The sequence below is a fragment of the Phycodurus eques genome, chromosome 3, assembly GCF_024500275.1.
Source record: "Phycodurus eques isolate BA_2022a chromosome 3, UOR_Pequ_1.1, whole genome shotgun sequence".
Taxonomy (NCBI): Eukaryota; Metazoa; Chordata; class Actinopteri; order Syngnathiformes; family Syngnathidae; genus Phycodurus; species Phycodurus eques.
The window spans coordinates 33201184-33213903 of record NC_084527.1 but is presented as its reverse complement, the minus strand read 5'-3'; the positions used below and the strand labels follow the sequence as shown (position 1 = coordinate 33213903).

Sequence of the window (12720 nt, the reverse complement as noted above, 5' to 3'; positions counted from 1 at the left end):
AGAACATGCAAACTCCACACAGTCGGGGCCGGGGATTGAACCCGGGTCCTCAGAACTGTGAGGCTGACGCTCTTACCAGTCGGCCACTGTGCCGCCTGATGGAACATCCATCAGATGGAAAGTCTATCTTGTTCTGATTGAGATCATCGGTGAGCCAGGGTTTATGTTGGGGAAACAACAAAGGCCTGGATGGAATGATCATGTCCTCACTCCTCACAGAAGTTAATGCATTTTGTGATACAATCTGGTACTTTAACCCCAAAATTACATTACTTTCCGGGACAAAATGTTCACAGGGTGGGGTTCTCTATGGTTTCTGTGAAAATTCTCAAATTTGATGAGTAGGCAATGTGTGTCAGGCAAGTGAATGTTTTGCAAACTAATGGTTTGTTTATATCACAGGACACCAAAGGTTTATAAGTGGTGTCACTTATGTTTGTTTTTTGTGTCTAGTGAGGTGAATGACCCTTCAGTAAACAAACAGTTACTTTCCAGACAAAATGAAAAACAAACGAATAAAGGCTTGGAGGCATTCCTCTCCAATCAACCAACCAATATGAAATTGAAACTAATATTTGTCTTGTCATAAATAACCACACATATGAGTGTAGGATATGCAAGTCCATGTGTTGAGTGTTCGACCCATATAAAGATACTACTTTTAGAAAAGAAAAAACTTAAATCTCAGTCACTCAATAGTTCAAGTACAATAATATAGTATTCTTACTTTTTTTCATGTCTCGGAAAGGTGGATTGCTAAAGCAGTACGGGCACAGGGGGTAACTTTTGCCTCGGGTGCCAGAGGTCCACAGCACTAGCTCAAAGTCATCCAGTGGACAGCGAAGCTCCTTGTACAGCTTGATGGCTCCATTCTGGGGTAGACTATATGTCTCATCACAGTGGGAGCAGTGGAGTCGACTGGGTTTAGCCTGCAAGCACGTTAGGATGCGTAATGTGACAATATTTTATATCACAGGAGACCAAATGCAGTGAAATAAAATTTACTCAGTAAATTGGTCTTACTAGAGTCGAGTGGTGACACCATAAGAACTCTAAGAATTATATTATTCCTAAAGTCTTGTGACGAGACTTTAGGAATAATGATAGAAACAACACTCCAGCAAATATTCTAAAATGAAGAAGTTTGGAGAGTCTGGCTGGCTAAAGAAATCATACAACAGATACTTTTAAACAGAAACATACTGCAATTTCTCGTGAATAATGCGCACCCATGTATAATGCGCACACCCAAAGTTGAGTTACAAATTCTGGAAAACCTTTCTACCTATGTATAATGCATTTTTACAAAGCATGACTTTGCTGCTACCCATATGATCAAAACGAAGTATTATCTGTAGTTTGTTAGTTTTTTCTAAGAATTATTCTGAAGTTAAGCACTTTATTTGAACACAAAATACTCTCTTTTTTTTTTTTTTTACTTGCTCATATTTTGAAATTCACAGCCCTACTTTCATTTAGTAAATGAGAAACCACACAGTTGTGCTCATATGTTTGCTTGCCCAGGCAGAATTTGTCAGATGTGTACAATTCTTAAGAAAACATGAAGCACCAGCTGAAACACATTTAATTTTATTTTAATGGGATTCAAATTAAACTGTCAAACATTTCAAAAAAACATTATCATTAAACAAAACATAACCATAAAGAAATTAATGATGGTTGTTGTTCAATCATCAGTCATATTAAAATATATCTATAAAAATATATAATAATAAAAATAATAATTAAAAAAAAATCTGCCTGGGTATGTAAACTTATGATCATATTTGTACAACCCCAATTCCAATGAAGTTGGGACATTGTGTTAAACAAATGAAAACACAATGATTTGCAAATCATGTTCAACCTCTATTTCATTGAATACACTACAAAGACAAGATATTTAATGTTCAAACTGATAAACTTTCTTGTTTTTAGCAAATAATCATTAACTTAGAATTTTATGGCTGCAACGTGTTCCAAAAAAGCTGGGACATGTGGCAAAAAAGACTGAGAAAGTTGAGGAATGCTCATCAAACACCTATTAGGAACATCCCACACGTGAGCAGGCTAATTGGGAACAGGTGGGTGCCATGATTGGGTAGAAAAGGAGCTTCCCTGAATTGCTCAGTCATTCACAAGCAAAGATGGGGCGAGGTTCACCTCCTTGTGAACAAGTGTGTGAGAAAATTGTCAAACAGTTTAAGGACAATGTTCTACAACGTAAAATTGCAAGGAATTTAGGGATTTCACTACATGGGCTCCATTTATTAACAACACCCAGAAACGCATACATTTATAAAATGTGATAGTCTTTTTCATTTTCTTCTATACCTTTGTGTAATGCGCACTATTGACTTTTGACATTTTTTTTTGGGGGGGGGGAATGTGGGTTATACACGAGAAATTACGTTACTTTTAGAGTGACCTTATTGGAACCACATTTTCGGGGTGGTTGCACACAATTTAAAATAATTGTTAAATTGGGGTCTGTTAAATCGTATGCATTTATGTAATTAAGTTACAATTAATACACAGACATTGCTAAGAAACCTGTCAAATATTCAGCTGTTACAGCATCATGTCATCACTAGTTTTCTAAATCCTGAGTGAACTCTTCAGTGACAGTGTCGTATCAGGCACAGTTTTAATTAACATGTACAAACACGAAGTGACATCACATCAACAGTATTTAGTGGGGCTGCTACAGTGGTGTGAAAAGGTGTTTGCCCCTTCCCGATTTCTTTTTTTTTTTTTGCATGTTAGTCACACTTAAATGTTTCCCATTTAAAAAAAAAAAAAAAAAAGTGATTCCCCGCGAAACCTAATAACTGGTTGCGCCACCCTTACCAGTAACAAGTGCAATCAAGCATTTGCGATAACTTGCAATGAGTCTCTTACAGCGCTGTGGAGGAATTTTGGACCACTCTTCTTTGCAGAATTGATGTTATTCAGGTACATGGGAGGGTTTTTGGGCATGAACCACCTTTTTAAGGTCATGCCACAGCCTCTCAATATGATTCTGGTCAGAACTTTGACGAGGCCACTCCAAAGTCTTCATTTTGTTTTTCTTCAGCCATTCAGAGGTGGACTTGCTGGTGTGTTTTGGATCATTGTCCTGCTGGAAAACCAAAGTTCGTTTCAGCTTGAGGTCAGGAACAGATGGCCAGATATTCTCCTTCAAGAATTTTTGGTAGACAGCAGAATTCATGGTTCCATTTATCACAGTAAGTCTTCCAGGTCCTGAAATAGCAAAACAGCCCCCGGCCATTACAGTACCACCACAATATTTCACTCTTGGTATGATGCTCTTTTTCTGAAATGCGCTGTTACTTTTACGCCAGATGTTATGGGACACACGCCTTCCGAAAAGGAGAATTTTTGTCTCGTCAGACCACAGAGTATTTTCCATAAAGTCTTGGGGATCATCAAGATGTCTTCTGGTAAAATTAAGACGAGCTCTCATGTTCTTTTTGCTCAGCAGTGGTTTTCGTCTTGGAACTCTGCCATGCAGGCCATTTTTGCCCAGTCTTTTTCTTATGGTGCAGTCGTGAAGACTGATCTTAACTGAGGCAAGTGATGCCTGCAGTTCTTTGGATGTTGTTGTGGGGTCTTTTGTGACCTCTTGGATGAGTCGTCGGTGCGCTCTTGGGGTAATTTTGGTCGCCCGGCCACTCCTGGGAAGGTTCACCACTGTTCTATCTTTTCACCATTGTAGATAACAGTGGTTCACTGGAGTCCCAAAGCTTTAGAAATCACTTTATAACCTTTTTCACACTGATCTCAATTACTTTCTTTCTCATTTGTTCCTGAATTTCTTCACATCTCGGCATGATCTCAAGCTTTTGGTCTACTTTACTTTGTCAGGCAGGTCGGTCCTATTCAAGTGATTGCTTGATTGTGAACAGGTGTGGCAGTATCAGGGCTGGGTGTAACTCGAGGAATTGAACTCAGGTATGATAAACCAAAGTTAAGTTTGTTTTAATGGGCGGGTGGAATCACTTTTTCATACTTTTTCACCCTTAAAAAAAACGCTGATTTTTTTGTTTACTTTGTTGTGTTTTGTGTGTTGTGTTTGACGACTTCTTCTTTTCCTTTCGGCGTGTCCCGTTAGAGGTCGCCACAGCGCGTCAGGCTGACATGGAAAAGGATATCTCCTGCATCCTCCTCTCGAACACCAACTGCCATCATGTCTTCCCTCACGACATCCATCAACCTTCTCTTTGGTCTTCCTCTAGCTCTCTTGCCTGGCAGCTCCATCCTCATCATCCTTCTACCAATAGACTCACTATCTCTCCTCTGGACGTGTCCAAACCATTGAAGTCTGCTCTCTCTAACTTTGTCTCCAAAACATCGAACCTTGGCTGTCCCTCTGATGATCTCATTTCTAATTTGATCCAACCTGGTCACTCCGAGAGCGAACCTCAACATCTTCATTTCCGCCACCTCCAGCTCTGCTTCCTGTTGTCTCTTCAGTGCCACTGTCTCTAACATCATGGCTGGCCTCACCACTGTTTTATAAACTTTGCCCTTCATCCTAGCAGAGACTCTTCTGTCACAAAACACACCTGACACCTTCCTCCACCTGTTCCAACCTGCTTGGACCCGTTTCTTCACTTCCTGACCACACTCACCATTGCTCTGGACGGTTGACCCCAAGTATTTAAAGTCCTCCACCCTTGCTATCTCTTCTCCCTGGAGCCTCACTCTTCCCCCACCACCCTTCTCATTCATGCACATATATTCTGTCTTACTTGGGCTAATCTTCATTCCTCTTCTTTCCAGTGCATGCCTCCATCTTTCTAACTGTTCCTCCAGCTGCTCCCTGCTTTCACTGCAGATCACAATGTCATCTGCAAACATTATGGTCCACAGGGACTCCAGTCTAACCTCATCTGTCAGCCTATCCATCACCACTGCAAACACGAAGGGGCTCAGGGCTGATCCCTGATGCAGTCCGACCTCCACCTTAAATACTTCTGTCACACCTACAGCACACCTCACCGCTGTTCTGCTGCCCTCGTACATGTCCTGTATTATTCGAACATACTTCTCTGCCACTCCAGACTTCTGCATGCAGTACCACAGTTCCTCTCTGGGTACTCTGTCATAGGCTTTCTCTAGATCTACAAACACACAATGTAGCTCCTTCTGACCTTCTCTGTACAATTTTCCAACAACATCCTCAAGGCAAATAATGTATCTGTGGTACTCCTTCTTGGCATGAAACCATACTGTTGCTCGCAAATTCTCACTTCTGTCCTGAGTCTAGCCTCCACTACTCTTTCCCATAACTTCATTGTGTGGCTTATCAACTTTATTCCTCTATAGTTCACACAGCTCTTCACATCACCCTTGTTATTAAAAATGGGCACCAGCATACTTTTCCTCCATTCCTCAGGCATTTTCTCACACACTAAAATTCTGTTGAACAAGCTGGTCAAAAACTCCACAGCCACCTCTCCTAGATGCTTCCATACCTCCAAAGGAATGTCATCAGGACCAACTGCCTTTCCAATTTTCATCCTCTTTAATGCCTTTCTAACTTCCCCCTTACTAATCATTGCCACTTCCTGGTCCACCACACTTGCCTCTTCTACTCTCCGTTCTCTCTCATTTTTCTCCTTCATCAACTCCTCGAAGTATTCTTTCCATCTAGCTAGCACACTACTAGCACCAGTCAACATATTTCCATCTCTATCCTTAATCACCCTAACCTGTTGCACATCCTTCCCTTCTCTATCCCTCTGTCTGGCCAGCCTGTATAGATCCTTTTCTCCTTCTTTAGTGTCCAACCTGCCATACATGTCATCATATGCCTCTTGTTTGGCCTTTGCCACCTCTACCTTTGCCCAATGTCTTCCTTTCGCCTCTCCTCGGTCCTCTCAGTGTCCCACTTCTTCTTAGCTAACCTTTTTCCTTGTATGATTTCCTGTACTGTGTGGTTCCACCACCAAGTCTCCTTCTCTCCTTTCCTGCCAGAAGATACACCAAGTACTCTCCTGCCTGCCTCTCTGATCACCTTGGCTGCTGTGGTCCAGTCTTCTGGAAGCTCCTCCTGTCTACCGAGAGCCTGTCTCACCTCTTCCCGAAAAGATGCACAACACTCGTCCTGTCTCAGCTTCCACCACATGGCTCTCTGCTCTGCCTTTGTCTTCCTAATCTTCCTCCCCACCACCAGAGTCATTTTACACACCACCATCCTATGCTGTCTAGCCACACTCTCCCCGCCCACTACCTTACAGTTGGTAAACTCCTTCAGATTACATCGTCTGCACAAGATGTAATCCACCTGCGTACTTCTACCTCCGCTCTTGTAGGTCACCCTATGTTCGTGCCTCTTCTGGGAAAAAAAGTGTTCACTCCAGCCATTTGCATCCTTGTTGCAAAGTCTACCACCATCTGTCCCTCCAAGTTCCTTTCCTGGATGCCGTACTTACCCATCACTTCTTCATCACCCTTATTTCCTTCACCAACATGTCCATTACAATCTGCACTAATTACGACTCTCTCTCTGTCTGGGATGCTCAGAACTACTTCGTCTAGCTCCTTCCAGAATTTCTCTTTCACTTCGAGGTCACATCCTACCTGTGGAGCATAGCCAGTAATCACATTACACATAACACCCTCAATTTCAAGTTTCAACCTCATTACTCGATCTGATACTCTTTTCACCTCCAAGACATTCTTATCCAAATCTTCTTTTAAAATAACCCCGACTCAATTTCTCTTCCCCTCTACACCATGGTAAAATAATTTAAACCCTGCCCCTAAACTTCTAGCCTTACTGCCTTTCCACCTGGTCTCCTGGACATAAAATATAGCAACCTTTCTCCTAATCATCATGTCAACCAACTCCCGAGATTTTCCTGTCATAGTCCCAACATTCAAAGTCTCCGCATTAAGTTCTAGGCTCTGTGCTTTTCTCTTCTCTTTATGCCGAAGAACCCCCTTTCCACCTCTTCTTCTTCTTTGACTTCGACCCACAGTAGCTGAATCTCCACCGGCACCTTGTAGGTCAACGATGCTGGTGGCGGACGTTGTTAACCCGGGCCACGATCGATCCGGTATGGAATTCTTTGGATGAACGCTCATATTTGTTTGGCAAAGTTTTAAGATGGGTGCCCTTCCTGACGCAACCCTCTGCATTTATCCGGGCTTGGGACCAGCCAACAGTTTGCACTGACTTGTGCCCCCCATAGGGCTGCATTTTTCACTTTTGTCAAAATGCTAGAGAATAATTTTCAGATGGGATGGGCTCCAGCACGCCCGTAACCCTAGTGAGGATAAACGGTACAGAAAATGGATGGATACAATACTCAGTATACAGTACACAAGTATATACAATAAAAGAACAAGTCATGTAAATGGACACATTACTCCATCTTGTGATGAGATCGGTGATCGTTTGTTTTTTTTAAACTTGCTGATCGGCCCCAAAAATCCCGCTCGTGTAAAGCCTACTAAAAACCAATAAAAATTCACTGTAAATAAAAACTTGACCAGGGTATGAATAATTAAGGTAGTATGGTTCAAATGCGGCGGCACGGTTGGATGACTGATTAGCACTACGCCTCACAGTTCTGAGGACCCGGGTTCAAGCCTGCGTGTGTTTTCTCCGGGTACCCCGGTTTCCTCCCATATCCCAAAAACATGGTAGGTTAATTGGCGACTCTAAATTGCCCGTAGGTGTGAATGTGAGTGCGAATGGTTGTTTATATATATATATATATATATATATATATGTGGCCTGTGATTGGCTGGCGATCAGTTCAGGGTGTCGCCCGCCTCTCGCACAAAGTTAGCTGGGAAAGGCTCCAGCACGTCCACAATCTCGTGAGGATAAGCGGTACAGAAAATGGATGCATGGATGGGTGTGTAATGCATTTCTATTTTATGCATGTTTGTGATTATTTTATGATATCCTGTATTATTGTTAATGTTTTCGATAAATTGTGATTGACTAACCCATTTACAACATGGAACACTCAAAAGTTGAGTCATATGATAATACTGTACGCACAAGGAAAAAAAACTCAAATGTATTTGTTTTTTGGGTTGATCTCATTATGAATGAAGATGATAAAAACTATGAATGACTCTGTTTCAATGTGAATGCAACATTTTTATTTTTTATTTCAGTACTTTTAAGAACAAAACATGCTCATCGCAATTGTTACATCAAGGAATAATATTATGGATATTGAATGACATTTATTTGGGGAATGATAAGCATTAGTTTTCTTTTCACTTCGTGCCTACAAATAAGAGTGACCCATCATGCTGGTGTTGCCCGTATAAACATCACTTTTACAAAATATTTTTCTCACAGTGCAAGAAACCCTTCAATTCCCACTAAGAGTGTGTTTTTTTTAACTAAGCACATTCAAATCACCTATTAATTCAGTATTGGCAATATATTTGTTTTGTTCTATGTGCTCAAAATATGTATATAAAATATGACTGTAACTAACATCCTGTTTTTTTTTTTTCTTTTCTTTTTTTTTTTTTTTTTACATGTCTTTCACTCGGCTTTTTGGGTACTTGACACTGAATAGAGATGACCGGGCATCTCACAGTCAGTCGATGATGGCTGAAGCCACTATAAATTCAGGCGCAAGTGGCACCGAATTATTGATGGGAGTGGAAACCCTGATCGGAGTGACAAACATGATGCAGTTACCTTTTATTTGAACGTTAATCAAATCGATATTTGAACATTTCCCCTGAGCATGGAGCTAAACATTGCTCATTCGGGATTGGGATCTATCAATGTAAGAGTGGGATTGGGCGGGATTAAAAAAACAAAAAACAAAAAACACTCGGGATTGGGAGCCCTCTCTGTGGGAGTGAGAGGGATTTTTATTTTATTTTTTAAACATTAGGAGGGAGTGGGATCAACCTCTGGGAGTGGGAGGGAGCGGGAGTGAACATCAACATCTACTCCCGTGTCAGCCTCTGACATGCACAAAGCTGAGAGAGAAAAAAAAGATTGGCGTGGCGGGGCGCCCCTCCAATCCATATTCCGTAAAAGACTAACTACTGCAGAAGCAATGCCTATGATCGGTGTATCATTTCATGTATTGTTTGTTGAGTAGTTTCATGTGCAAATGTGCGCATGTGCAGTTAAAAATGAGTTTGGGAAATTATTTGGGACATGAGTTTATTAAAGCCCGGATAAAAATGATTGGGTCACGTAAGACAAACAAATCTTGTGAGTGACTCGCTGTCTCTTCTTTAGTTAGTTAGGTGTAGGCTACAAGATAATTTGATGAGTGCTGATAGTTGGAGAGGAGTTGTTGTATGTGCTGATCTCATATAAAGTCATTGTATGTTTTTAGCTTTTTATGGTAAACTACTAGGTGACTATTGTAGCAGACACGCGTGATTCACAGTTGGCACCAGCAACCCCCAACCACTGATAGTTCTGCATTCCTGCCTCATGACCCTGTTTACACAAGACCATCTACAGGAGGCCTGGTCCCCTTATCAGCTGGGACACAGACTATTTTATGAACCCTGCACGAATGTCCAAGTGTATACCAGGATACCAATGTCACTGATGATTGTTTTCCACAGGTCTGCTGTCAAATCTGTTTGTCAACTGAATCAGATGAGATGTTTTACCTCACACAACACAAATGTTACATCAAAATATTAAGTGCTCTTAGCCACCACATAAGGTTGAAACACTCATTGCATAGATTAACTAGGGTTTGTGTGTGCGTGTGACAATGCAAAAGCTGGGAATTCATTAATCTTTTATTCCACTGGTTTTAAAACCACCAAAAAATCCTAGGATGAAATTCCATACCAAGAGGCGCGGTCTTGTCTTCCTGCTTCGAGCCAGCCCCGTTCTCCTGGGCATAAAAGGCCCGAGTCCCCTTTGTTTTCGCTCGTTTCTCCTGCTTGCCGAAGAAGCTGGCTGCCAACCAGGAAGCGCACCTCTCCTCACGAGGTGCGGGAGGTGCTCCGAGACGGGCTAGGCCCGGCCTAACCTCCCTTGCCGCACCGACGATCGCGGATGGCAGAATCACTCTGCCCGCTCCCCACTACCACACTTTTGTGCATGGGTGCAGCGCCACTGAGAAGGATCCGACAGAAATTTGCAGCATAAGTTTGCTCTGAGCAGGTGTCGAACCACGCCACCCCAGCGCTCCGGCCCCCATGCACTTGAATACCCCCCCACCACCTTTTTCCTTCTCCTTCAAACCACCCTTTTCGGCGCTCTTGCCCAACCACTGGGAAGATCGACCAGCCTGTCGAAATTGCGTTCTACGCAACGTGAGTACAACGTGCTGTGTACTAAGTACAGATTGGTGCATATTTGGGTTATATTAAAGATCACAGAAACTCCCAGCTCTAAGCATTGCTCACTGCGCATCCTCATTCCACGCTTCCATCCGAGTTCTGTACCTTGTCTTGTAGCAAAATCCCTCTTCATCATTTCTCTGTAGTTTTGCATAAAATCCCACTTCCTGTGTCGTTTTTGTGTGTTTGAGTGAAACAGTAAAACCGCTGGAGTCGAGAACTATTTTTATTTTCATGGAGCAACCTTTTGTCACTTTTCATAAAATTTACAAATATAAAAAGAGATGTGGTGGCCTTTACGAGACAAAGATAATTTGACTGTAACGTTAAACGGACGTCGAACTAAACCGACTGATTCTTTTCCAAAATAATTTTTTTATCCAAAACCAATGTACGCTACACTATTATATTAGAAGCTAATTTAAATGTCTATTTTACACTTACTGTGAATATGTATGTCCTTAATAGTGTTATGGCAAAAAGACAAAATATAATCGATATACTCTTTTATTATAATATTCTATAGTTACGTGAATTTTAATACAGCAATAGTCCTTTGTCCCCTCCTGGAAGCCGTCACCTTATCGTGGTGGAGGGGTTTGTGTGTCCCAATGATCCTAGGAGCTAAGTTGTCTGGGGCTTCACGTCCCTAGTAGGGTCACCCATGGCAAACAGGTCCTAATTGAGGGACCAGACAAAGCACGGCGAAAAGACCCCTACGGGGGTCGGCCGGGCACAGCCCGAAAGGGTAACGTTGGTCCCCCTTCCCATGGGCTCACCACCTGTGGGAGGGGCCATAGGAGTCGGGTGCAGTGTGAGGCAGGGACCTTGGCGATCCGATCCCCGGCTACAGGCTACAGAAGCTGGCTCTAGGGACGTGGAATGTCACCTCTCTGGCAGGGAAGGAGCCCGAGCTGGTGTGTGAGGTCGAGAAGTTCTGAATAGATATAGTCGGACTACCTTCCACACACGGGGCTCTGGTACCAGTCCTCTTGAGAGGGGTTGGACTCTCTTCCACTCTGCCCACGGTGAGAGGCGCAGAGCAGGTGTGGGTATACTTATTGATCCCCGGCTCGGCGCCTGTACGTTGGGGTTCACCCCGGTGGACGAGAGGGCAGCCTCCCTGCGCCTTCGGGTGGGGGGACGGGTCCTGACTGTTGTTTGTGCCTATGCACCTATTCGAAAGCAGTTTCCTCCACAGGGATGTCCGGGCTCTCCCTTAGAGATCGGGTGAGAAGCTCGGTCATCCGGGAGGAGCTCAGAGTAGAGCTGCTGCTCCTCCACATTGACAGGAGCCAGATGAGGTGGCTGGAGCATCTGATTCGGATGCCTCCCGGACACCTCGCTGGTGAGGTTTTCCAGGCATGTCTCACCGGGAGGAGACTCCGGTGACGACCCAGGAAACGCTGGAGAGACGATGTCTCCCAGCTGGCCTCGGGATCCCCCCAGAAGAGCTGGATGAAGTGGCTGGGGAGAGGGAAGTCTGGGCGTCCCTGCTAGAGCTACTGCCTCCGCGACCCGACCTCGGATAAGCGGCAGGTGGATGGATGGACGGATGGATGGAGGGATAGTCCTTTGTTCTTGCGTAGCCTTTTTCAAATGTACTTAGTAGCTTAATAGTTTGACGCAATTTGATAACTAGGACAGCAATGATGTACAGCATGTGACAGCAATGATGTAAATAACCGGAGTGTGTGAGTGTTAGAAAACTTTTTCATTTTCATTGATGAGTGCTGCCTGAAGAGAATTGTGGCAAGGCACGGATCTGGCCAAGGTTACAAAACAAATTCTGCTGCACTAAAGGTTCCGAAGAGCACAGCGGCCTCTATAATCCTTAACTTATTCACTGCCAGCCGTTTCCTGAGCAGGGAACCCCAAGATTGCCAGGCATTTTCGAGCAATTCCACTTATTTTTCAATCCCCACAGAATATTATGTACTATGACGATGTACACACCAAAACCACCAAAAGAAAGATCAGACTCTCTTCTTTCATCAGAAACAAAGTTTGTTAAAAAAGCTTATCCCGTTCTTTGGTAATCAGCAGTCAAATATAGGCTACTTTCAGCCAAATCTGTTTCTGGAAGAAAAAAAACACTTTTTGTGAAAGCAGAAACATCAAGCAGAACAATGACTTTGACCCCAATATTGTGTGAAAATCTCAAACATCTGAACATAAAACAACACTGAGAAAGTACTTTTGACAGAATTTGTTTTTTATTTACAAGTATAACTATGTACAAATGGGTCTCCCTCCATATTGTCCTCCTCTAGGCGGCCGACTGGTTAGAGCGTCAGCCTCACAGTTCTGAGGACCCGGGTTCAATCCCCGGCCCCGCCTGTGTAGACTTTGCATGTTCTCCCCGTGCCTGCGTGGGTTTCCTCCCACATCCCAAAAACATGCATTAAT

At 43.2% G+C, this 12720-nt stretch overlaps 1 protein-coding gene across 2 annotated transcripts in view; it reads right to left on the bottom strand.

The window, feature by feature from the left end:
• Window positions 1-12720, bottom strand: part of top3b (DNA topoisomerase III beta) — a 95132-nt gene that overhangs the window by 15371 nt on the left and 67041 nt on the right. For both annotated transcript variants that reach the window (XM_061673139.1, XM_061673140.1), the window contains one exon: window positions 728-929. In XM_061673139.1, coding sequence (XP_061529123.1) covers window positions 728-929 — 202 coding nt within the window. The remainder of the gene's footprint in view (window positions 1-727; window positions 930-12720) is intronic.